The sequence below is a fragment of the Archocentrus centrarchus genome, chromosome 12, assembly GCF_007364275.1.
Source record: "Archocentrus centrarchus isolate MPI-CPG fArcCen1 chromosome 12, fArcCen1, whole genome shotgun sequence".
Lineage (NCBI taxonomy): Eukaryota > Metazoa > Chordata > Actinopteri > Cichliformes > Cichlidae > Archocentrus > Archocentrus centrarchus.
In genome coordinates this window covers 17,013,112-17,037,983 of record NC_044357.1, presented here as the reverse complement: position 1 = coordinate 17,037,983, position 24,872 = coordinate 17,013,112, and the positions used below count along the sequence as shown (strand labels likewise).

Here is a 24,872-nt window from a genome sequence, read left to right as displayed (position 1 = left end):
CCATGACTGAAAAGATTAAGCCAGAGAAAAGTGGGAGGGAAGGATCGAGATAGAAAGAAAGAAATAGTGACAGAGAAAAAAAAAGAAAAAGAAAAAAAGAGACAAAAACAGGCAGAGAGAGAAGACAATATGAAAAGAAGAAAAGAGGTATGAACAAAAGTCAGAACACTTATTAATATTGTAAGTTGGTGAGGTTTCAAAATACTCTTCATCAAAAGCTTCCTGAGATCCTGATCCTTTGGCTTTTTTGTACCTTACACTTCATTCTGCCCAATAATATATTTTACATTTTGTTAAGTAAGTAAATAAAATAAACCAATAGTCCCCATATATGAGTATTTTTTTTTAAGTACGTAACAACTATAGAACAAAGTAACGATTTCCTGTTCAAAGAGGAAACTTAGTTTATATAATCATCAGGTCCAACTAATCCCAAATAACTCGGAGAGATTAAAAATGCATCCAAACACCTTTTCTGATCTCAGGAAGAATAGGATAAAGTAACAAATGCTAACAAAACCACACTTAGTCACAAGTTAACCACACCTGATCCAGCATAACTGTCTCTGGTGACACACAGGGAATCCTGGGAATGGCAGGTGAATACGGCCTGTAGAGGAGGAGGTAGGAATAAGGTAAGATGTGAAGCCGTGGCTGAATATGACTGCAGTAGAAATTTCAATAAAATCACATGAACTCATTCTGCTGCTTCTCATAATCTAAGGCAAAGCTAATTGAACAATGTCAGCAATTTAATCACCAGCTCAAATTTCATTTTCAATAATGTTATATTAGGTATTTTTTTACATACAGACCCCTCGTCACGAGACACTGCGACTGACTTACGTGGTGCCCGTGCCGCCCTCAAAGTCTCTGAGGGTCTTCTTTGGGGAGAGAAAGTCATCATCCTGGTCCTTAAAATCATCGAGCTTCAAATAGCGTGCTCCATCCATCCCCAGCAACTCGTCTCCTGTGGGCAAAATTTTAAAAAAGTAAAAAAAAATTAGAAGGAAGGCGGAAAAGGAGCAAAGAGAAAAATAAGTGGTAAGGAACAGGTTGCAAGGAGCACATAAGGAATTAAGAGAGAAAAGGATGACACCAGGGGAATATGGGGTAAACTTGTTCCAATCCCAATTCTAAGATGTTTCTTAACCAAAGAAAAATTCTCCCAATGAATTGAATTTCATTTCAATATTTGCAACTTGTTTCAAAATGTATTTTACGAGAAATGGTCCTAAAATGTTGAGCTCTCCGCTTCAAATTTAAATAATGTTAATTGATTTAATCCTTAGATGAAAAGAGGAATTGTTACTCCACCATCCTTCCCATCCCTTCACCAAACCACAGAAAAAAATGGCCACAAAGCAGTTTCAAACATTTTAGTCCAAGCAATGGAGTCAAACCAACAACAACCAGAGCTGATGGAAACCAAAGTAGTGAAAGAAGAGGATTGGTAAGACAGTGAATATCAACACAGTTTAGGACACTGCATGGACAGCAAACTGCAAGGCACCTGGTGACAGCTTTTTTAGTGAGCATGCCCATTAAAGATGAAATCACATGTGGTGATGGTTGTTTCTGTGTAGGAGAAAATACCTTAATTATTAAATAGGAATGATACTAAAATAATAATCATAACAACAAGAGTAAACTATAAACATCTTCACAAGACAGACAATTTTGCACCCATTCGTATAAGCTGTTCAAGAAAACAAAACCAAAAAAAGAAGAAAAAAGTAATAAAATTAAACATTTATAAGAACAACAAAACAGTGCAAAAATGAAACTTATGGAATGTTTCCAAAATGTGTTGAAAAGATTAGAATTTGGTTTCATTTTGAGGTTCCTTAAAGCAGAACGATGACTGCGTAAACAGCAGCTGTGCGAGCTGTTTGTAGGAAAGTGCCACAGCTGTGTGGCACAGTATGTGTTTAATCATCTTATGGATCAATTGCACTGTAAAAGACAGGACAAACAGCAGTGCTGCACTGGAAGGGAGCCATTTATCTCTTTAAATGCAGAAATACTGGAGTTCTGTCAATGATAGGTCCGTGACCAGATATGTGCTGGTAAAAGGAAAATGTTGTGATTACATGCTGATGAAAAACAGACTTTTTTTAAAAAAAAAAAGAAATCTCTGAACAAGAAGGGACATTGGAGAGAATAAATATAAGACAGAGAAAATAGAGAACAAACAGGGCTGGAGTCAAGAGTAGAACTGATTAGAAAGACAATTAGTGACACACAGAGAAAATGAGAAAGTGCAACTGCAATGAAGGCACAAGTTCATGAGCCACCGGACTGGACAAGGCAGAGATACAGACGCAATCCTACCTAACGTTAGCTGGGCAACCCCTACAAGACAAATGGAAAAAGGTGTTATAAACAGTCGCACATATACATGTACTTCGATATGTCTGTGTATTTCCCATGCAGTCGTCTTCTACCAAAATCAGAGCTGAAAGTTAATTACCAAAGCTGCACAGTGGATGTTTTTAACATAATTGAATCAGATAGCCTACCTTCATCCTCTGAAACATCCAAAATCTCATCTACGGTTTCAGGGAAACTCATCCGATGCTTCTCTGTCGTGATCTGTGGAGTACCAAAACAGGAATTAATTTGAAAGCAGTGAGGGAGCCAAATCTGATTAAGGAACGAGCGTTAACCAAGTGAACATCTGATCATGGTGCGTCTAGGTTTCTTCTTCGTGTATTGGTGTAAGCGGGTGAACCATGCTCACCGCAGAAACCGACTCCTCGGTTACCAGCTTGAGCACATCAATGACAGAGATGTAACCCAGCCGCTTAGCAATGCCCAGGGGAGACGTTCCATTCTATACAGAGACAGATGATAAACGTTACTAAAAACATTTCCGCAGATGTTGTGCACTTTATTATTTTGTAGAAAAAAAACACACAATTTCAAAATTTTCTGTGGAAAACTAAGTACACCCTTACTGCTTCCAGAAGAATTAAGAAGGTAAGTAGCAACCAGGTGCTGATAATTAAATGCACTTGATTAACTGACAATTAGCACATGTGACCATCTCTGTAAGAGGAGAAGTTTTGACAGTTTGCTGGTCTTGAGCATTCAGGTATATGCAGACACAATACCACAATCTTCTGTATACCAAAGTATTTTAGAATGTAAGGCCATCTGTCTGACTGCTAAAGCTTGGCCAAAACTGGGTCATGAAACAGGACAACGATCCCAAGCACAGCAGCAAATCTACAACAGTATGACCTCAACCGGATTAAAATGCTGTGGCGCATAAACGAATGTCCGCAAACCTCGACGAACTGAAGCAGAGACTGATAAAAACTATTACTTCAAGTTAGTGCTGCTAAAGGTGGTTCTAGACTGCACTGGATCCTGTAAGAAACTGTTTTTCAAATGACTGTACACATCCATAACATGCTTCTGATATTATCTTTGATCATATCAAGACGTGATAAAGCTTACAGGAGCTAAAGAGAATGAATCTGCACATGATGCATTAAGTCAAAACACAGATAAACGCAGTGGTATATTTGGAGTTTTGGTTGGGGAACTCAAAAACCAAAATCTTGCAATGAGAGTCACACCAACTAAAAGAGTAAAAAACGGTCTTGACTGCAATCTCTACATTCTGTATGTAGAAAGAAAGTTCGTAACGGGACAGGAAAGTTTATAGTGTTTAGTCAGATACAGGACACAATGACATTATCTGACCCAATCTACTGCCAGCAATTCCATTAAAGGGCAATTTCTTAATTTGTTATCACATTTATGTTCCCACAGGAAAACTGCTGAGCAAGGAAGGGATTCATAAAAGCGTCTCACCGAGGTAATCTCATTGGGTTGGGCTCCATGTTTCAGCAAAAGTGTAACAATATCTGTGTGGCCCTGCTGGGCTGCCTGGTGCAGAGGGGTGTAGCCCATCTGGAGCAAAAAAGAAAAAAAAAAAGAGGAAGCTTAGATGGACAAAAGAAGAAACAAAATATGATTAAAAAGAATGCAGATGAAGAATTTTACCCTGGTCTTCGCGTTCACGTGAGCTTGCTGCTGCAGAAGGAACTTCACCATCTTGATGTTGCCATAATGACAGGCCACATGAAGGGGTGTGTAGCCCATCTGAGACAAAGAGAAAGAAGCAGCAAGCTGTTGTTTAGTTGATTTAGTGATACCCCCTAATTAGGCCTCTAAATATTGTGTAAATATGTGTCAAGTCATTTGGAGCACAAGAAAATATAAAGACAAAAAAAGCAGCAAACTTCAAACAAGATGAGACATCTATAAAACACAATATATATGAAATAGTTATTAATGTATACTGTATAATAAAGAAACTGAACAACTCCAACTCACTGTATGCTTATTCATTCTCAGCTGAGCTTCTGTTGGTTTTTAGGAATATTTTCATGAAGTATGTGTACCAGTGGAGGTGATGTCACTTACCCGTGAAGCGGCGTAGACAGAGGCGCCCTGTTTGACCAATGTGTCTGCGATGCCCACGTGACCTTCCTGAGCCACGAGATGCAGAGGAGTCAGTCCATTCTGGAAAGAATGACCAGGAGAATGAAATTTTTTTTCAAACAGTAGTTTATCTACTGCTTGAATAGTATATTAATCTAATAATTACAACACACACACAGAAAACTACAGGAATTGAACATCACTCTTTAGGATTGATAGATTTGGTCAGTTCTAATATTGCACCTTGTTTCCTAGATTTACGTTGGCCTGTTTGGAAATGAGCAGAGCCACCATGTCAGGCCGTCCCTCCTGTGAAGCCAGGTGTAGAGGTGTGATGCCCTGGAGGGACTCAGCATTAGGTGATGCCCCATTCTGAAGAAGACAACTGGCCACCTCCATCTGGTTCTGCTTGGCTGCTATGTGAAGGGGAGTGTATCCATTCTGTGGAGAGAAACAAGGACATGCAGACACACAAAAAAGCAGACAGCGCTATTCTTCCAGCATAAAACTTTAATGCTATTGTGAGAGAGAGCACTTGCGATTACAACGTTTCCTGTGTAAGTTAATGTATGCTTGAGAATCACTCTCATTTAGCCTGTTTTGTAAGTTTGTCAGTCATGGATTAGCAGGTTATGCTGGCCTGCCTGTATGTACACACACTTATGTGAACTTCTTACTCGAGCAGTGCTGTGTGCAGATCCTCCCTTGCTGACCAGGAGTTTAACAACATCCAGGTTGTTGTGGTGGACGGCCACATGAAGGGGTGTCAGACCGTTCTGTTAACCACAAACACACACACATACGCATACGCATGTAGACATATATAACCCACAGACGCACACACATACACAAAAAAACCCCAAAACACACAGAAACACGTATATATGAAACACATACCATGGTAATCTATCAATCAGCTTAAAGCAAAATTAACTCAGTGGGGTCAAGCTTTCAGGTTGAACTGCTCCTCACAGTCTTGTCAAGAGTTGTGAACAAAAGTGCAGACCGGCTCACCTTCCCAGCTGCATTTGGATTGGCTCCTCTTTCAAGAAGGAGTTCAGCCACATCTACCTTTCCATATTTAGAGGCCACGTGGAGGGGAGTGAAACCTTTCTGCTCAAAAGAAGAAGAAGAAGAAAAAAAAAAACCCCACACTGATCTGTTTCTCAAACATTCAGTTGCAACCGTACACCATAATGTTTTTGAATATGGGGTTTTACTATATGTAACTATTTGTGCTTATATCTAACAGACATATCACTCAATGTAAACACCTTTACTATTATTATAATTCAGCATAAAACAGAACAGAAATCAAAAGTTAAAAGTAGCCTCAAAGGTCACCCTTTGCCAGAAATGGCTTAGTTAACAGTAAAACACAGTCTGCACTAACTGAGCATCAATCCTGATTCCGATTTTACCTTTGTCATCTTTATTTGCTCCGCTCCAGCATCCAATAATATCCGAATGGTTTGGACATGTCCTTCCCGTGCTGCGATGTGTAAGGGTGTGTGACCTGCAGTTGTAGCTGAGTCAGGGCTGGCCTTGTGCTCAAGGAGCAGCTTGACAAGCTCCTTGTGGCCCATACGGGCTGCACAGTGTAGAGGTGTCTGGTCATCCTGGACACAAAGGACACTGAGTTTAGTTGTGTATCATTGTATTTCATTACCAACCAACTTCTGTGACAGCTTAAAAGGATGCAGTGACTTCCTCAAGAGCTATGCATTGAGTTTTGAGTGTGAATAAGGTAAAACTACTCAGCTGGTACCTTAGCCTTGGCATCCACTTGTGCTGCGTTCTGCAGCAGGAACTGAGCAACTTCACAGTGTCCTGCTCTGGAGGCCATATGGAGGGGAGTCTCCACTTTCTGATGTAGATAAATACAGGCAGTTACTCAAATGACAAAATAGCATACAAAATGCGTATATAATTGCAACTGGACAATGAAAGGTTTAACATTTATTTATTGATAGGTTTAAAATGTTTTGACAGAAATCAAACATATATTTTTTTTAGTCAAATCTTTTTTAGTCTAAATCTTGTTTTAATCCACCTTCTTTGTACTAAAGGCCAGGTTCAGATTAGTCTTTTAATTTCAGTGATCTGGTAGTTAATTAATTAATATGCATTCAGTAAAACAGTTCTATAATGGACTGACTTTATTCCTTTTTCAGCTGGATTCAACTTGTTTTGTTCTGAGATAAGAAAAGCGGTTCTCACCACATTGGAAGCATTGGGTGAAGCCCCTCTTTGGAGCAGGTTTTTCACTATGTTCAGATGGCCCATGAATGCTGCTACATGAAGAGGAGTGAGACCAGACTGTGAACAAATACAGAGAAGAAAGCACATCAAAACATATGCATTATAAATAAGTCAGGCTACATTCAAGCTCATTAACTACCTCTGACTGGCCTACGTGGATTACTATCAATGACGGTGCCAGCAATATAGGTAGCTTAGGATAGCATTATTAGCTCTGTTACAATAAAAAACTCAGGGTGAAAACTTGCACATCAGGGTGAATATTTCTTAATTTTCAGACTCCTTTATGGTTACAGCAGCGTACCTCTGTGACAGCTTCTAAGGAAGCAGAGTGCTTAAGCAGCAGGTCCATGGACCGCATGTGGTTCTTCTTGCAAGCAATATGCAAAGGTGTGAAGCCATTCTGCAAACACAAAAAAAAGTTAAAAAAAAAAAAAAAGTTCACAAATAAATCACAGTCCTGAAGCTTTTGACCTTTCGGTCCACACATGGGCTGTATATTTTCAAATAAAAATGACTGTAAAATGGGTTTTTTTTGTTTTTTTTTTAATAATTTAGAAGTTTGATAAACCCTCAACAACTATAATGAAGACAAAGCAAAGTGACCCAAGTTTATTTCACCTTTCAAAAGCAAAGGGCATCAAAAAGCTTTATACTAAAATTACTGCTACAATTACTTCCTCGCCAACATAAGATTCCAGAATGGAGGAATGCCATAAAGATTACACTGATTGCCTTAAACTTTCCACAGTAATTTAATAGAAATGATCAGTTACTCACCAGAGCCCGTGCATTGGCTTTGGCCCCCTTGTCCAGGAGAACTTTGGCCATGCGATGGTGACCACAGTGGGCTGCTACATGAAGAGGAGTTAAATGGTCTAGTGTGATATCATCAATCTCAGCATTGTACTGGAGTAGCTGCCTGACACAGTCCATGTGATCCCCCTGAGCTGCCATGTGGATGGGGGACAGACCGTTCTGTAGGAGAGAATTACAAGATGGGGTAACCGTAGCTCAGGAGGTACAGCAGATTGTCTGCTAACTACAAGGTTGGTGGTTTTGCAAGGTACTGAACCCCAAGTTGCCCCTGATCACGGAAGTGCGAGTATGCACATGCAAAGATTAGACAAAGTGCTTAAATGCATAGAATAAAAGCTCTGTGTGAATAGGTGAATGAGACTAGTAGAAAATGCTCTGAGTGTACTTTCTAATTCATTTACTATAGGAGACAATGTCAATGTAAAATACTAGCAGGTAATTATAATAATGCAACAATAATATTTGCACATCCAGGGCTTTTGAAACTCTGATCAGAGTTTCTCATGAAAAAAAAAAAGACAAATTGTAAGTTGTCATTGACTGACTGATTGTGGAATTTTCTCAGTAGCTAAGCTTATTGAAAAAGACTCCACAATGACAAAACAGACAGCCATAGTGATTGCTTCATCTTTTTTCTGCTGTTGCTGGTGTGTGACTGCTACTGCCACAGTGGATCATCTGCCGCCATAACACCCTATCCCCAGTATCCTCCTCTGTCACACCAACCTTCTTCATGTCCTCCTTCACCACATCCATGAACCTTTTAAACCTTCCCTTTCACTCTTGTTGCTAACCTTCTGTCACAAATCACCCCTGACACTTGCCTCCATCCACTCCACCCTGCCTGCACTCTCTTCTTCACCTCTCTTGTGCACTGTCTGTTGCTTTGGATGGTTGACCCCAGGGCAGGTCTATTCATCTACCTTCGCTAAATCTACTCCTTGCAGCTTAACTGTTAGACCTTCCTCCCGCTCATCCACACACATTTGTTCTGTCCCGCTTCTACCAACTTTCATTCCACTTCTCGGATCAGCCATAGTGATTCATAAAATCCATCTACCTTGGTTTTAGCCTGGATGGGAGCACCGTGTTCTAGCAGGATCTCAATAATGCGAACATGACCATTCCTAGCTGCACAGTGGAGAGGAGTCAGCTCATCCTAGAATGAGAGGAGTGTTAAGAAAAATTAGATAAACAACAAACATCATAAAGTGCATATTAAGAAATGTAAAAGACGTTAAGTTGTAGCTGAAAGGTACAGTACCTTAGTTTTGGCATCAATCTGTGCTCCTCTGTCAAGCAGTAGTCTGACCATCATTACATTGCCCCTCCTAGAGGCTATGTGAAGGGGTGTGATGCCATTCTAAGGAATCAAAGGCAACAAATAAGTTGGTTCTATGATTCATCAGTTCATCACAGTACTGTGTAATCATGGCATCGCTTATATCCCAGCTATTGTATCTATATATTAAAAGCTTTTGTGTGCATATATGCAGATCTCTTTTATCATATTAAACTGACCTTGGGGGTAAAGTTTACATTCGCTCCTCTGTTTAGCAGCAGCTGGGCTACACTCATGTTTTCATAGTGAGCTGCAATATGCAGAGGTGTGAAACCAGTCTGAAGAGCGAGAGAGAGAGAGAGAGAGATGCCAAGAATATGCAAGCAGAGTTTAAATAAGGAATTTTACAATTAAAAACAAGCCTGCAAGGCAAAACAATTTACAGAACATTTGTTTTTTATTGAAAGAATTTCCTCATTCCTTCCTTTTATGCTCATGCAACACCGTTTCTCATATTGCAAACGAACCAGCTCTTTAGTTTACACATTCTCAGTGGATGCATACCTTGCTAAGAACATCGGGGTTGGGGTCGTTCTGCAGGAGGACAGCAGCGGTGCGCGTGTCGTCATTTCTTGCAGCGATGTGCAGTGCAGGGAGGCGGACCTTGCCCTTGGTGCCGTAGTTGATGAGCAGTGCCACCACATTTTCGTGGCCCTGCTGGAGGGCGACAGCAAGGGGAGTAAAGCCATCCTGAGGGAGGGGACAGTGAGTAGAAGAGAAACAGAGAAGAGGGAAAAAGAAGAGGAGGTTAATTAAAGGACGAACCACTTTTTTGGTCCTAAAAATAGACTGCAAGTATTTTGTTTGTAGGACTCTTACACTGAAAACAGTGTGCAGCACACTGATTCAAATGTGTGTATTGATAGGTGCCAGAAAAGGTGCTGTCACCTATCAAAAGGCACAGGAGAGGCTAAGGAACTATTGCTGCTGTGGTGTTAATATCTTAAATAAAGATTAAAATAAGATTCTAAGACTTAGGTATAGACAAAACTACTTCATAAGAGGATTTTTTTCAAATTCCTCTGATGTGTAAGTGTTTCACCTTGCTACTCTGTGTCTCTTTCGCAGCATTATTGACTACTCTAAACATCACACAACAGTTTCTGATAGTATCTTTCATGAAACATACATGATGAATAAATAAATACCCATCAAGAGTGTGTGTGGTTTTTTTTTTCAGGAAGCCCCCACTAATTAAGCAGCTTGTTTAAAGACACATACCTCAGTTGGGAGACTTTGATTGGCACCATTTTCCAGCAGAAATTTGACCACCTCTAAATGGTTCTCCTGTGCTGCCATGTAGAGAGGACTGAAGCCTTTCTGTTGGGGTGTAAATACATTATGTAAAGTTACTAATACAAAAACACATAAAATATGGGCATCTGCCTGTTACTGCAAGTAGTGGTGTCAGAAAACAAAAACACATCTACATACATACGGTTACTACTGAACAAAAATTTTAAAAGCATCCTCATTTTGCCTTCAGGGGTTTTAATTGTTTGTCTTTCATAGGACTCAAGCATACACACGTTTACACCCTAAGACTGTTACCACCACCCTCCACAAACGCTGATGACCCTATGTCTATGCACCTGTCTGATTGCACTGATGTACATATTAGTGGAATATAGTCTACATTCTTTTATCTTTTAATTAGTCTCTGCACTGTATATTTTGTAATTTTGTAATATTGTGCTATAGTTATAGCTCTAATATCTCTGTATATTTGCAATTTGTATACTTGTATATTGTCTTATAGTTTTTATACTTATTTGTTTTTTTTCTGTAAGCACGAAGTACCGCAGCAATTTCCTAATGCTGTGAACCTGTTCACCCATATGGCAATAAAACCTTCTGATTCTGATTCTGATTCTGATTCTGATCAGTGCAGATACTATATATAAATATACAGAGAAGTTACTTATCAGCTCCACATATTCAACAGGAACAAAAAATGCACAGATGCATGCATATACACACACACTCGACACACTTGGCTCATACATTCGACCCTTGGACACCCTTGGGGTGACTCACATGTGACTGGGCATTAACATTGGCACCGTAGTTGACAAGCTCAGCCACCACTTTCTCCTGCCCTGCCAGCGCTGCGATATGGAGAGCAGTGTTCCCTTTCTAGAGGTCACATTAAAAAAAAAAAAAACACAGAGAAGACGAGAAGAGAAAATTAATGTGAGTGAGAGGGCAATTATTGCAGCCTAATGGCCTAGATCTCTATACTGAGAACTCAACAGTGAAATGCATCTAGTCTGTATGTAGTGAAGTGGAAAGCCATACTGATTTTTTTTTTTTTTGCTTAAGCTCTTTTAGTTCTTATTTGCAATAATACATACTTTTAGTATAAATGTAAAAACATTCATATTGTGTTTATAATGATGAAGAATAAAGCTTTAAAGTAAATCAAGGCAAATACAGAAACACCTTGTAGAAATATACAGTTTCGGGTTAGTAAAGAAAGCATTTTAATACATAAAATTGTTGCACACTTGTATTGTAAGTGTAGCTCAGGCACTGTTCTTGATATTTGCAGCTCAACAGAAAAAGCTGAGTTAAAATAGCAAATTAAGACAAGTTTGGGAAGATGTGGCAGTTAACATAGTTCACTCATTTTTAATAAGTTGCAAACATACAGAGCAAAAAAACAAAAAAAAAAACCAAAACAACAAAAAAAATTACCTTTGTAGTTGCTTCCAGCTCAATGCCAGCATGCAGTAATTCCAAGACCATTTTGACATGGCCTTCTTTAGAGGCGAGGTGTAACCCGTTAAGACCATTCTTGGGGTGGAAACAGAGAGATTTAGTTACACAAACACTGGGAAAGAACAAACAGATGGTCTAAAATATACCTTGAAATGCTGGTGACAACTCACTTCAACATTATGGCAGTAAAGCTTAAACATGAAAGTATCTTTTGACCTTTAGGAAAAGGAAACAACCTGCTATCCATGCTGACGTTTGAGTATAATGTGTACGACTTGCTGCAGAACATAATCAAACTCCAAAGCTTATACCGCATCTGTTCTAACTGCATAGACTTCACTGACAGGAAATTGGGAAGCATGAAGAGGAGAGGATACAAATTGCATTTCTCAGTCTTATGCCCCTGTGAGTACAGCAACATATGCCCATTTTCTCTAGCTGTGCAGAACATCACTTATCTAGTTAGTGTGTCTCTAAAAATAACTGATAAACCCACAGCGACAGCACGAGGGCTCAGTTCTGACAAAATGAACATTCTGATGTGCCTGATGAATAAGAGAAAGTGCTGGGGGGGGAGGGGGGGGGGGGTCATGGAAGATAGCTGTTCTATCTCAGCATGGTTTGTCTCTCTTTGTGACTGTTTTTTGTGGCTGCTTAGTTGCACAGTGAATTACTGAAGATGCAGCCTGCCTGCTGTAAACAATCTGGCCACCAGGAGTCTCTGTGATCCACACTGCTCTTAGACTTCTGATCATACTGCAGTGTCACTCAATTCAAATGGGTAACACAGCATCTCTGCGAGCATGCGCACTGATGGGAAACACACTTTGTATCAAAGGCAATTACACATGCTGTAATGTGTGAATGTCTGCTGTGTTCAAATGCGATTGAAGCAGCTGCTCAGTGAGATTTATTTTCCTTTTTTTTTTAAAAACATAAAAATATTTGTTGCCTGAAGGGCATGCAAACATGCCTACACAATCACACAGATAATGACACAGCAGTGAAAGGTAGTTAGACAGGTACAGGTAAACTGAGGTAGAGGGTGTCAAAGAGCAAGTACACCAACAACTCCTGCAGGTCTATTGCGATAGCAAGGACAGGTTATTGCTGAAGAATTACACAAATCACATATAAAAAAATACCATGTCTGCATTTGCCTTAGTCCTGAGCAAAAAAAACCCTTAAAACAAACAAAAAACAAAAAAAATTATCAAATAGTATACAAATAAACATAGGATAAAAGCAAGTAATAAAAAATCACTTAAAATGGATCAGAGGTGTGGGTATTAAATCCAAGTACTTTAGATTACATCAATAATAGTAACTATTGAGTTCACAAGACCAAATTTGTGTTTGATTGATTATTTCTTGCTTCTTGGCAATAAATATTATAATGTTGAAAGTCTGTTTATTTCCCTTTAAATGCCACATTTGTAAGGAAAATGCATTTTCCTTACAAATGTGCAGCAGAGTTGAGCATGTCAGTTTTGCCCATGAAAAATTTGCCAAATCTTCTCTGTCAATGTGAAACAGCTTATTCTGCTATTGAATCTCATTTTGAGCCTCTGGTACCCCAGGTGCTGGCAATCAGGCTTGTCATCATTGGAGGCAATCTTAATGCAGAGAGATATCGATATGAGATTCTCCACGGTCTGGGACCAAACTCTATCCTCCAAGATGACAAAGCTCACCCCCACAGAGAGGGGTTTATCAGAGACTACTTCCAGAATTTGGGAGTGGAGAGGATGGAATGGCCTGCCTGCAGTCTTGACCTCAACCCCACTGAACACTTGTGGGATCAGCTTGGGTCTGCTGTTCGTGCCAAAGTGACCAACACAACCACACTGGCTGACTTGTGACAAATGCTGGTTGAAGAATGGGCTGCCATCCCACAGCAGTGTGTGACCAAGCTGGTGACCAGCATGAGGCGGAGGTGCCAGGCTGTTGTGGCTGTGTGTGGTTCTTCCACATGCTACTGAGGCCCCTGTTTGTTAAATGAATACACTGTTAAATTGCCAATGTAGTGTAATGTTTTTTCAGACTTCAATCATCCAATCCGATAAATGACACTAGACAAGAGTCAATAGGAGAATAAGCAGTTTGGCATTGGCAGAGAAGATTTGGCAAGTTTTTCATGGGCGCAACACACATACTCAACTCTACTGCTCAACCCACAAATGCATTTTTCATACAAATGTGACATTATTGAAGGGGAAATAAACAGGTTTTCCAATTGTATAAGATTTATTGCAGAGAAGTATTGTTACAACAAAGAAATAATCATCCAAACACAAATTTCCGTACTTTTTGTGCTTTATAACCCTATATTCCAAGTGTGACCTTTAGTGAAAGTGAACTTCACACCACTGATTTAGCTAACTGCAGTCTTAAATAAACAGATATTAACTATCCATTAAAATCGCTGCAAACTGTACATTTCCTGTTATTTTATGGATGTGTTGCTTCCTGAGAGAGGACATTCATCGTTAATGCTCAGACTTTCAGCAGCAGTGTTTCGTCTGTGTATAAAAGCATTTGTCTAGTCATTCACTAAAAATAATCCCATGCCACAGCTATCCTGAATATAATAACGTACTCATGATATGTCTCTAAACCACACACTTTCATATTCACATCTAAAGTTCGACAATTACCATGATTTGTTTTGTGTTATTGTGATGCAATAAGGTGTAAGATAGCAGACATTAGGGTCGGAAGTCATGAATAGTGAATTTTCTTTTTGGTCTTTCATTTTACATCCTTTGCTGATTTTGCAAAACAGCACTCCATTGTGAAATAATGGTATGAGGTACATTTAAATATTCCTCTAATGACAAAAATCAGTGCAGTTTGTTTCATGGCAGAATAAAATAAAAATGAAGCACAAGTCTCCATTTAGCTTGTTTTATAATCCTCACCTTACCAAGAGAAAACCTTTTTTCTTTCCCACAGTGTGGTGAGAAAGAGCTCTGTGCTGTAAGGATATTAATTTTGCCGTATCCTTCCCTATATTTTTAATTTACAGTTAAATTCTTTAAGCTAGTCGTTCAGTATATGAAAACACATGTATTTACAGTACAGATTTGAGCACATGTACACTCACAGGGCCCCTTGATTAGGAATGCCTGTTCAACTGATCGTTAATGCAAATATCTAACTTCTATTTAGACATGTAGACATGGTCAAGATGACCTGCTGAAGTTAAAACTGAACATGAAGAAAAGTCACTGGTGGCTTGGAACGTGGAATGGTTTTTAGTCTCAGACTGCATTACAGAAACTGCATTTCTGTACCCACTCATGTACTTCACGTGACCTCAGTAGCTCACATGATGGTGGGGCGGGGCTATATCGTACAGAGGTTTCAGACCACCCCTTTTTTAACCCCATGGCTCATGTGATGACTCACAAGGCTAATAGTGGGTCAGTGACCCTCAGTATCACCTCCAAGGGGACAGCCCCCACTATGGGTTACATACCTCCATCAGTTGTTTAGAACTGAAGATCCCTCTTAGATGAAAGGTGAAACCTTTTCTTGAACCTAAAGAAGTCCAGTTGTCTTCTTTTCAAGCACAGAAGACTACTGTGACCCTGGATGATTGAGAACCTACACAGACGTATGATCTACTGGGATTTTCCCACACAACCATTTCTAGGATTTACAGAGAACGGTCAGAAAAAGAGAAAATATCCAGTGAGAGGATGTTATCTAGTAGAAAATGCCTTGTTGATGCCAGAGGCCAGAGGAGAATGGCCAGACTGCTTTGAGTTGATATAGGAAGGCAACAGTAACTCAAATAACCCCTTGTTACAGCTGAGGTATGCAGAGAAGCACAACATGTTAAACCTTGAAGCAGATGGGCTACAGCAGTATAAGACTACACTGGGTGACACTCCTGTCAGCTAGCATTTTGCACAGGCTCAACAAGAAGACTGGAAAAAATGTTGGCTGGTCTGATGAGGCTCGATTTCTGCTGTGACATTCAGATAGTAGGTCAGAATCTAGTGTAAAAAATGAAAGAAGGGATCCATCCTGCGCTCCATCAATGGTTCAGGCTGCTGCTGGTGGAACAATGGTATGGAGGATAGTTTCTTGGCACTCCCTTTATGACCACAGTGTACCCATCTGCTTCCTGCAGGATAACGCATCATGTCACAAAGCTCAAATCATCTCAAACTGGTGTGTTGAACATAACAATGACTTCATTGTACTTAAACAGGCTCCACAGTCACCAGATCTCAATCCAGTAGAGGACCTTGGAATGTGGTGGATTTGCATCACACAGCTGACAAATCTGCAGCAACTGCCTGATGTTCATGGTGTCAATATGGGCTAAAAACTCTGAGGAATGTATCTGGCACCTTTTTGAATATATAACACAAATAATTAAGGCAGTTCTGAAGGCAAAAGAGGGGCCCAACCCAGAATTAAGTGAGTGCATTTCACTAGCAGAATTTGGCTTGGTGTAAAAACTTGGTTCGCTGTATACTGATGTGTATATAGTCTACTTTTATCCATAATCTTACTAATGATTAATGATGGTTTAGAGATAATTTTAAAAATTAATTATCAGAATTTTGTCCAACATCATTTCAAGATGGTCCTTCCTAAAGGTTTGGGTCACTAGTGTAATTACAGGTGTGCCTACATACACTATATTATCCCAAAGATAGTTAAATATTTTATGAAAGGTACTGATTAAAGGGAATAGTACAAGCAGACAAAACTCTTTGCCTCCATGCTGCCTCTGGGCAAGTAATGAACAGGAGGGTGGTCGCAAGAGATGTGCAAGGGCACATTAAGTGCCACAAATTTCTTTACTGCTCTGGTGGAAATTTCTCCTGAGAAACATTAAGAGCCCAAACAATAAAGCTTGGTCTGCTCCTATTATGTGCTCTTGTTCAGCAGTACTCTTTCACTTTTAACGCTGTACTGAAATGTTTATCACTCCAATGCTAACTCCATAGTGGCTTTAAAAAGAAAAGGCTATGGTTATTAGATTAGTCAAAGTTCATTTACTTGCACTGATAACAGATTGCTATAAGGCACTCGGCACTGAGACCTCCCGTTGTATTTGCTTCCTCCTTTCTTCTTTTTTCTCTTTCTCTCTGACTTATCTCTGCCCTCTTTCACAGGTGCACCATGTGGAGTCATTGATGAACTGGCAGTCTGGTAATCTGTTTTTTTTTTAAACAACTTTTTTTATTGTTTTAGTTTCTTTACCCATTAGTTTCGGAAGGAAAGTTCTGGGTTCTGGCTGGCTCAGACTCATTCCTCAATTTTGGCTCTTTTGGCCAGATTTTGAGACCTTTATTTATTTCTGTTAAAATTAAATGCCTTATGCTGGTATATATTTATACATACAGTATGTTTTTTATAAATTTATATATACCACGATTGTACCACGATTCTTAATTAAATGTTGTAATTGATTTTGATGTGAGCTCTGATTTAATTTGCCATTTTGTTAATAGAAACTGGTGGGTGGCATCATTTTTACTCACACAGACACAAACACAAGCAGATTTTTGATGGCTGTTCTGGTGGATTGACTGAAACTGTCTCACCTGATTAGCTGTGTTGATGTCAATTCCATTCTTGATGTGATCCAGCGCCTTGTCCAGGTTCCCTGAACGAGCTGCACGTAGAAAGCTGGTGGCTGCATCGGCCTGCGCAAAGTGGAGGAGAGGAGGTAGAGAGCATGCAGGTGAATGCAAATCACAGTTTTTTGTGGATTTGAAAACTTTCAAGTAATATTGATTGCTTGAGATAATGATGACCTTGCATATTTGTGCAAACATAAACAGAACTACAATATACAAAGACACTTTCTCAATATTAACTGTTCCCCCAAAATTATCCCTGATATCAGCTTGCAGTTACACTCAAAGCCCCAGTCAGGTTACACATCTTAATCCATCATAATAAGACAGCTACCCTTCAAGGCAAGACACAAGGCAATATGCAGGAATATGATACTACTGCACATTCACTGGTTCTCTGCCCTCAGTAAGAGGCTTAAAATGTCAGACTCCTTCCAGTCAAGTTTCGCCCACACTCTGCGTTGGGCTGGCATTCACAGCATGCTTCATCACAAGCTCCGCTGTCTGCAAGTCTGATCTCGGGCAGGAAAGCTCCTGTGGTTTGTATCTCATTGTGCATCAGTGTTTGTACGCCTACCCCGATTTCATTTATCAGCAAATAATGTAATACAGCTGACCTGCAAAATGAAATGATTCAACGCTCTGAAGGAGAAATGTTGTGTTGTGTACTGCACTCTTGACCCTCTCTCCACTCCTGTCACCACCAGTTTGAGCTGTTATTCCCGGGTACTTTAAGTATTCTGAACTGCTTAAAGATACGCTTGCCCTTTTCAAGTTAATGAGTCATCTTTACTTCTCTTCTCACATCTCATGCAAAAAAGAATGTTTTCACAGTACTCTATGCAGTCCTCCAAAAAACTATGTACGCACTTACTGCTTTCATAAGAATTAAGAGGGGAAGTAGCAGCTGATGCTAATCAAATGCACTCAATTAATTGATCATCAGCAATTAATTAATTCATTAGTTAAAAAAAGGAGAGGTTTTGGCAGTTTGCGCACCTGGAGTATTCAGGATGTGTGTTAACACATTTCCAAAGAGGAACGACATCAGCAATGATCTTAGTGAAGCAATTGTTACTCCCCATCAATCTAGAAAAGGTTATAAGACCATTTCCGATCAATATGAAATCCAACATTCTACAGTGACAGATTATTCACAAGTGGAAAACATTCAACACAGTTACCAATCTTCCCAGGAGTAGACATGCCAGCAAATTCACCCCACGGTCCCTGCAGTGCTCAGAGAAACTGAGAAAACCCCAAGAGCTCTAGAGTTAGAATGCTAAATGTAAAAGGTCATGACAGTACAGTTACTGTAGAAGAAGACTGAACAAAAATTGCTTGTTTGGAAGGGTTGCCAAGAGAATGCATTTTCTTGCTAAAAAGAACATGGCAGGACAACTTAGGTTTGCAAAAGTGCATGTTAACAAACAATATATCCTTTGGACAAACAAGACCAAAGTGGAGATGTTGGGTCATGATGTCACATTTGGTAAAAACCAAAGAGAGTTGATGATTTGGGCTTGTTTTGCAGCCTGAGCACTTGGGCACCTTGCAGTCACTGAGTCAATCATGAACTTCTCTGTATATCAAAGTCAAATGCGAGATCAACTGTGTGACTCCTAAAGCTTGCCCCAAATTGAGTCGTGCAGCAGGACACTGATTCCAAGCACAGCAGCAAATCTACAACAGAATGGCTGAAAAACAGAAGGCAGGACTATACACAGCATAATACTGTGAAAACCTTTTTCACATGACTGTATGTGTGTTGCTGCATCAGGAATTAATGTCCTCTATTTTAATGAGCATTGCATTTCATGAAAAAAAAAACTTTTTGTAGATTTTGTAGTCTTTTGATTATAGTCACCGTATCATTTACACTACACTTTTTTCTTAATCCACATGTTGTGGTTCAACATAATTTATCAGCAATTTTATTCTTGCCGTTTGACAGGTGCCGTCCCACTTAACAATCCGGAGTGCTGGTGCTGTGTACATTGTAGGTGTCTGTCACATTATGGAGAGCCTCCTATGAATATTCTATCTTTAGGAACTGGCAACTGAGCAGAGAAGTTATTTTAAACAGTAAAAGATAATTACTGTGCTTTTACATGTGCCAACCTGTTTTTCTAAATGAGTTATTTTTTTGTAATAAAAACAATACTGGTTAGTCTCTCTCTCTACAGCTTTTGAAGCCAGTGTGACATTTCATCCATGGTGAATTGTGGCTCTGTTGTTTTGCATTTTTTGCTTTGTGAGGCTTGTGGTGAGAAGTTCAACTTTCCAAACAGCAGCACAGGAACCATCCATTCAAATTTTGTTTATTTTATTGTTCCAGCTCAGATGCAATCCAATAAATGGAAATATCCTTAGAGAACAGGGGACACTGGTAAAGTCTGCATAGATCCTCTCACAAAATGTTAAACATGGACTAGAACCCAGCCTGTGTTCAGCTACATGTATTTATGTGGCATATATATACAATATGCCTTAACTTATACTACAGCCAAAAAGCCATTTTAAATTTCAGCCCTTCCTCCCCTTTATCTTGTTGTCGTGATATTACTGATCACAGTCCACACCTGCATCCCCTTTCCTCTTCCCAGGGACTCTACACCATCGTTAAATGAACAGGTTTCTATGTGCATTTATCATATGGAAAATTTGCTTGTTAATGAGCGCTGGTCAGGTTATTTTGTGCATGTGTAAATAGCCCCAGCCACAGCATGAGGCATGGGCTGACCACATTTAGCTGAAAATGAAAAATCCTACATCATATTCCAGAAACCCATTCTGCATCAGTTTGCTTCCCTTTCCCTCACTCTAGCACCATGTTGGAATTCTTTTACCATTTTTTCTGTTCCCTCTAGCCCTCATTTCATTCCACCCTGTAGTTTCACTATTTGAAATTCATCCTGTCTTTTACACCACATAATCAAATTAAAGAAACCCCTCACTTTGCAACACTCAGTGCTGTAAAAATATTTCTTCCATCGTGTTCCTTCTTTTTTCTGGCTCACAGATTCTTCCCCATTGTGCTTTTTGTTGTTTGCCTTGCTGTTGTTTCTGCAACTTAATGAATTACCAAATTAGTTTTTCTTTTTTATTGTATTGCCAGTTGTAATAATTTCATACTATGTCCTCTGTACAGGTAAATAGTTTCAGAAGTGAAAGGGTGAAGAATTCCATGATTTACTATGCCTAGACCACCACCAATGTAAGCGTTGCGTCACAACTGCCTTAACTGAAGAGTATTAGTATTTACCAAAATCATTTTTTACATCTCTGTAATGGTTGATCCACAAGTATGGCAGGCCCAGGATATGCTGGAGAGATTATATCTCTCGGCTGGCCTGGGAACGTCTTGGGGTGCCCCTGGATGAGCTGGAGGAGGTGGCTTGGGGGGATGGATGGATGGATATACTGATGTTGGATAAGAAGGCCTGGCTCACAGCCTCTGCATCCCAAAGGTGTTCTATCAGGTTGAGGTCAGGACTCTGTGCAGGCCAGTCAAGTTCTTCCATACCAAACTCCCTCATCCATGTCTTTATGGACCTTGCTTTGTGCACTGGTGAGCAGTCATGTTGGAAGAGGAAGGAGCCATCCTCAAGTCAGAATTTCCAAGTTCCCAATCAGAATTTTCATCTGGAATGCTCCTTCAACTCAGATTTCCAACTTGGAAAGTCAGAGGAGCCCTACCAACCCCGAGTTAACAATCCAAGATGGCAACAATGAATGTAGACAGTAGTAAAACCGTAAAGCTTTCAATCTGTACTGCCAGTGTTGTTTATTTGTAACCCTCTAAATAAACTTTGCACAGATCACTGATCAGGCTCTATCCATGAATGTGCTGCGACTGTGTTTTTAAGCACAATAAAGCAAGCATTGTGCTGTATTACTAGTGATGCACAAATTGTTCTACCTTGTTGAGAAGCAAGGCAAATCTTGTTTTTCCTTGCTTTTTTTACTACTGGAACGCATTCAACTCAGGACTGACATCACTCCATAGTTCCAACACGTGACTTCCAAGATATCTGGAACATGGCATTATTTACTCTTTAATTAAAGAGTTGTAATCCTAGAGGTTAGCTTTGGCTAACCTCTCATAGGCCACAGCAGGACTTGAGAGGTTAGCCAAAGATAGAGGAAGTCATTGCTGAGAAAAGTCCTTGACAGGAGGCAATGTATGCAAAATTCTGCTGTCAGGGTTCTTAAACACACAAAATCTTGGCATCACATCACACCTACTTTTTTCCACCTACACTGTCTCCCAAAAAAGTACTATAGCCAAATTTTGCATGACAAAAGCCATGAAAGCAACGACTTCAGAAAGCAAAAAGGCACACACACAAGATAAATATATGCATACACACAAATGCGTATATGCTGAAAAACACATTAATGGTCTATTAGAATTGACAGGAACTGTAACACCTAATTTCCTAAAAGATGAGAAATGTGGACACATGTGGCAATGAGTCACGGAGCAGAGGGAAGGCAACATATAATCTGCTATATAAGCTGTTGTTGGTCCTAATTTTACATCTTTGTGACTAATTTAATGTTCTGAGACAGTGGTGTAAGTATTAAATAAAATTCAAGAGAATCAAGTGCACAATACTAGCTTTTAGCTTTCCCCCAGATAAAGTCATGCATTTGAGAGGGAAGATATATGCCACCACACTCTGAATATCACAAAGTCTAGACTGGAAGCATTTTGTTGACTTTCTGTGCTGTGGGTCTCTGACATTAGTCATTGGCAGAACACTGGATGTGTGTACTTATTGTAGTGACAGCTCCTGTCACATCTGATTTTGAAATGAGTCCTTGTGTCACTTAAAGTTAGACTTCTTCTAACAGTTGAACATGCATCTCATCTCCTCCACACTCAAACTTTGTATGTGTATGTACACAGTTAGGTACATAAGTTTTACTTCTGGACACCAAAGAAGATTTCTAATCAAACAATCAAGATGTGACCGACTTGGTGGCATTTCTTTGCCTTGAGAAACTCTTGGGTTGCTTTTGCAATATGCTTTGGCCCATCATCCATTTGCACTGTGAAACACTGTCTGATCAATTTTGCAGCATTTGTCTGAATCTGAGCAGAGAGCCCTGCACAGTGATAGAAGTAGCATAATTCATCCTGCTCCTTCTATCAGTAGTCACATCATCAATAAACATGTGTGACCCAGTTCCACTGGCAAACATACATGCCCATGCCATAACATTCCCTCCATCATGTTAGACAGATAATGTGCAATGCTTTGGATCATGAACTGTTCCTTTCCTACTTCATACTTTTGTAGTTCCGTTATTCTATTAATCATGGTTTCATCGATCCAAATAAAATTTTCCAGAACTGTGCAGGCTCTTTTCTTGCAAGAGCTAATCTGGTCTTTTTGTTCTTGAGTGTAACTGGCGGTTTGCACCTTGTTGTAAACCCTCTATATTTACAGTCATGAAGGCATCTCTTGATTGTAGATCTTGCTGTTTTTTTCTTAACCAAGAAAAAAAAAATAGCAATCATCCACTTCAGTTGTCTTCTGTTTTTTTGTTTTCGGTGTTCCTCATCAGGCCAGTGCATTCCTTCCTTTTATGAATATACCAGATTGTACATTGAGTACATTTTCTATCTTTCAACATTGCTTTGGATCTCATATTGAGAGTTCCAATGAAGAGCTACCAAATGCAATTTCAACACTTTGACTCAAGTCCAGATCTTTAATCTGCTTAATTTCTCATGGAATAATGAGAGAACGGGCCAATTACTGTTGAGCCTCTGAAAATGGGGAACTTTGTAAGAAAAAGTCTCTAATTCAAAAATTATTAATGCAATACTTTTGTTAAACTTCTTATATTAAAGCTGAAGTTCTGAACTTCAGTCACTTCTGTCTTTACTGGTTTAAAATCCACTGATGTGGTGCAGCTAAAACTAAAGATTTTCAAACAGTACAAAAACTAAACTGAAACTAGAGTGAATTGAAAAGAAAAGTTCAAAACAAATCAAATAAAAACTTATTAAAAATATAAAACTATAGCACCTTTGATAAGAGTTTAACCAAGACAACATAATTTAACGTAAAGCCCTATTTTATGTGCCAATACGGAGAGGGGCAGGAGGGAAAAATAGATGGAAAGAATGGAAGGGATATCTTGATAAACACGGTTAAGTTAGACACAAAGATGTGGTTAGGAGGCTAGGTGTTGGGGTTGGATAATCAAGGAAAACATTCAGTAGCAATAATAGATGATCTGAAGCAGCACATCTGGGGTTTATTGTGATAAATACTGGACGACAGTATCTACTGTGGATGGAAAAATAGTGGTTCTTTGTCACTGTGAGGATGAACAAGAAGTTCATTCATATAATGATAAAAAAAAACCTACCAAGACAAATTACCTTCAAACACACACATAAAGCAAATCTAAGAATAGCTGCATAGACGCCACAGTATGTTAGTGTTGGCACCAACGGGGAGGGAGATAGATCACAGTAATGAACCCTCATGGGTTTAAACAAAGACCCACTTCTTCCACAGAAGACAGATTCCCAAGCAAACTTACACACACATAAAGTAGGAGCAGAAATGAAGTATAACAATGCACAGTGCCACAATAGAGGGTAGATTTACACACAACGGGTACACGTGGTTTTCATGCTCTGACAGCAGGACAAAAGCAGATCAAGCCCTGCAGACTCCTGCTGTCAAGTGCATCTCGCAGTCATCAGTACAACAAACTGCAAAAAGCAAAAAGAGATGCAGGCGCATGTCCATCCAACCATCAATCCATTAGATTCTGCTTATCTGATGTTGACTCATGACAGCAGCAGGCTAAGCAGTGGATTCCAGACATCCTTCTCCCAAGCAAAACCTTCAAATTCCTCCTGATGGATCTGAAAGCATTCCCAGGCCAGTTGAGGAATGTAATCTATCCAGTAGGTTCTGGATGTATCCTGGGGTTCCTCCCAACTGGCCATGGCCAGAAAACCTTCAAAGAAAAGTTCCCAGAAGGCATCCTAATTAGATGCCCTCAGCACCTCAACTGGCTCCTTTTGACACAAAGGAGCAGTGGCTCCCCCCTAGATGTCTAAGCTGCTGACCCTAAGGATGAGCCCACCTCGCAGGTGAGTTACATCCACAAGTTAATTTGTGTGTAGATAAACAAACAGCACATACTGCATGCATCATGTGGGGTTTATCTAAAGTAAATTTCAGCACCAGTGGAAGTGTTAACGATGTCTTTCACAGCAAACACAAACAAAAGGAACCCCCACACGTGGCAGTATCACTAGTGAGAAGTACTTTGTGCAGCACAGGTACATAAAATAGGTCACCTAACTCATCATTTATATTACTACTGGCACAGTTTCTTATTTTTCACATGGTTTAAAAGTCCTGTAAGTGTCAGATATCTTATCATTTAAACAATGATCAGATAATCATATAAAAAAATAAAATCTGAAGGTATATTCTTTATTGCTTTACAGACACAGCTTATGGCATCTACGTAATTTTTCATGGTTTCAATCAAATCTGCTAATCGTTTTTCTGTATCATACACTGTAAGTGAGACAGGTTAAAAAAATTGGAGGAAGACCAAATTGATCCCTGATAACGATATTTAGTGAATGAATTAACTTATTTATTAGGTGTGTGGAA

General features: G+C 39.5%; 1 protein-coding gene across 1 annotated transcript in view; it reads right to left on the bottom strand.

Annotated features, from left to right (window-relative positions):
* Window positions 1-24,872, bottom strand: part of ank1b (ankyrin 1, erythrocytic b) — an 83,752-nt gene that overhangs the window by 29,418 nt on the left and 29,462 nt on the right. Inside the window, exons 2-24 of the mRNA XM_030742023.1 lie at window positions 17,173-17,274; window positions 11,579-11,677; window positions 10,919-11,017; window positions 10,103-10,201; window positions 9,386-9,571; window positions 9,061-9,159; window positions 8,804-8,902; window positions 8,600-8,698; window positions 7,501-7,698; window positions 7,025-7,123; window positions 6,679-6,777; window positions 6,227-6,325; window positions 5,880-6,077; window positions 5,473-5,571; window positions 5,136-5,234; window positions 4,702-4,899; window positions 4,441-4,539; window positions 4,018-4,116; window positions 3,826-3,924; window positions 2,744-2,836; window positions 2,523-2,595; window positions 847-970; window positions 547-610 (exon numbers count right to left, since the gene is read on the bottom strand). Of these exons, the coding sequence (XP_030597883.1) occupies window positions 547-610; window positions 847-970; window positions 2,523-2,595; window positions 2,744-2,836; window positions 3,826-3,924; window positions 4,018-4,116; window positions 4,441-4,539; window positions 4,702-4,899; window positions 5,136-5,234; window positions 5,473-5,571; window positions 5,880-6,077; window positions 6,227-6,325; window positions 6,679-6,777; window positions 7,025-7,123; window positions 7,501-7,698; window positions 8,600-8,698; window positions 8,804-8,902; window positions 9,061-9,159; window positions 9,386-9,571; window positions 10,103-10,201; window positions 10,919-11,017; window positions 11,579-11,677; window positions 17,173-17,274 (2,622 nt within the window). The remainder of the gene's footprint in view (window positions 1-546; window positions 611-846; window positions 971-2,522; window positions 2,596-2,743; window positions 2,837-3,825; window positions 3,925-4,017; window positions 4,117-4,440; window positions 4,540-4,701; window positions 4,900-5,135; window positions 5,235-5,472; window positions 5,572-5,879; window positions 6,078-6,226; window positions 6,326-6,678; window positions 6,778-7,024; window positions 7,124-7,500; window positions 7,699-8,599; window positions 8,699-8,803; window positions 8,903-9,060; window positions 9,160-9,385; window positions 9,572-10,102; window positions 10,202-10,918; window positions 11,018-11,578; window positions 11,678-17,172; window positions 17,275-24,872) is intronic.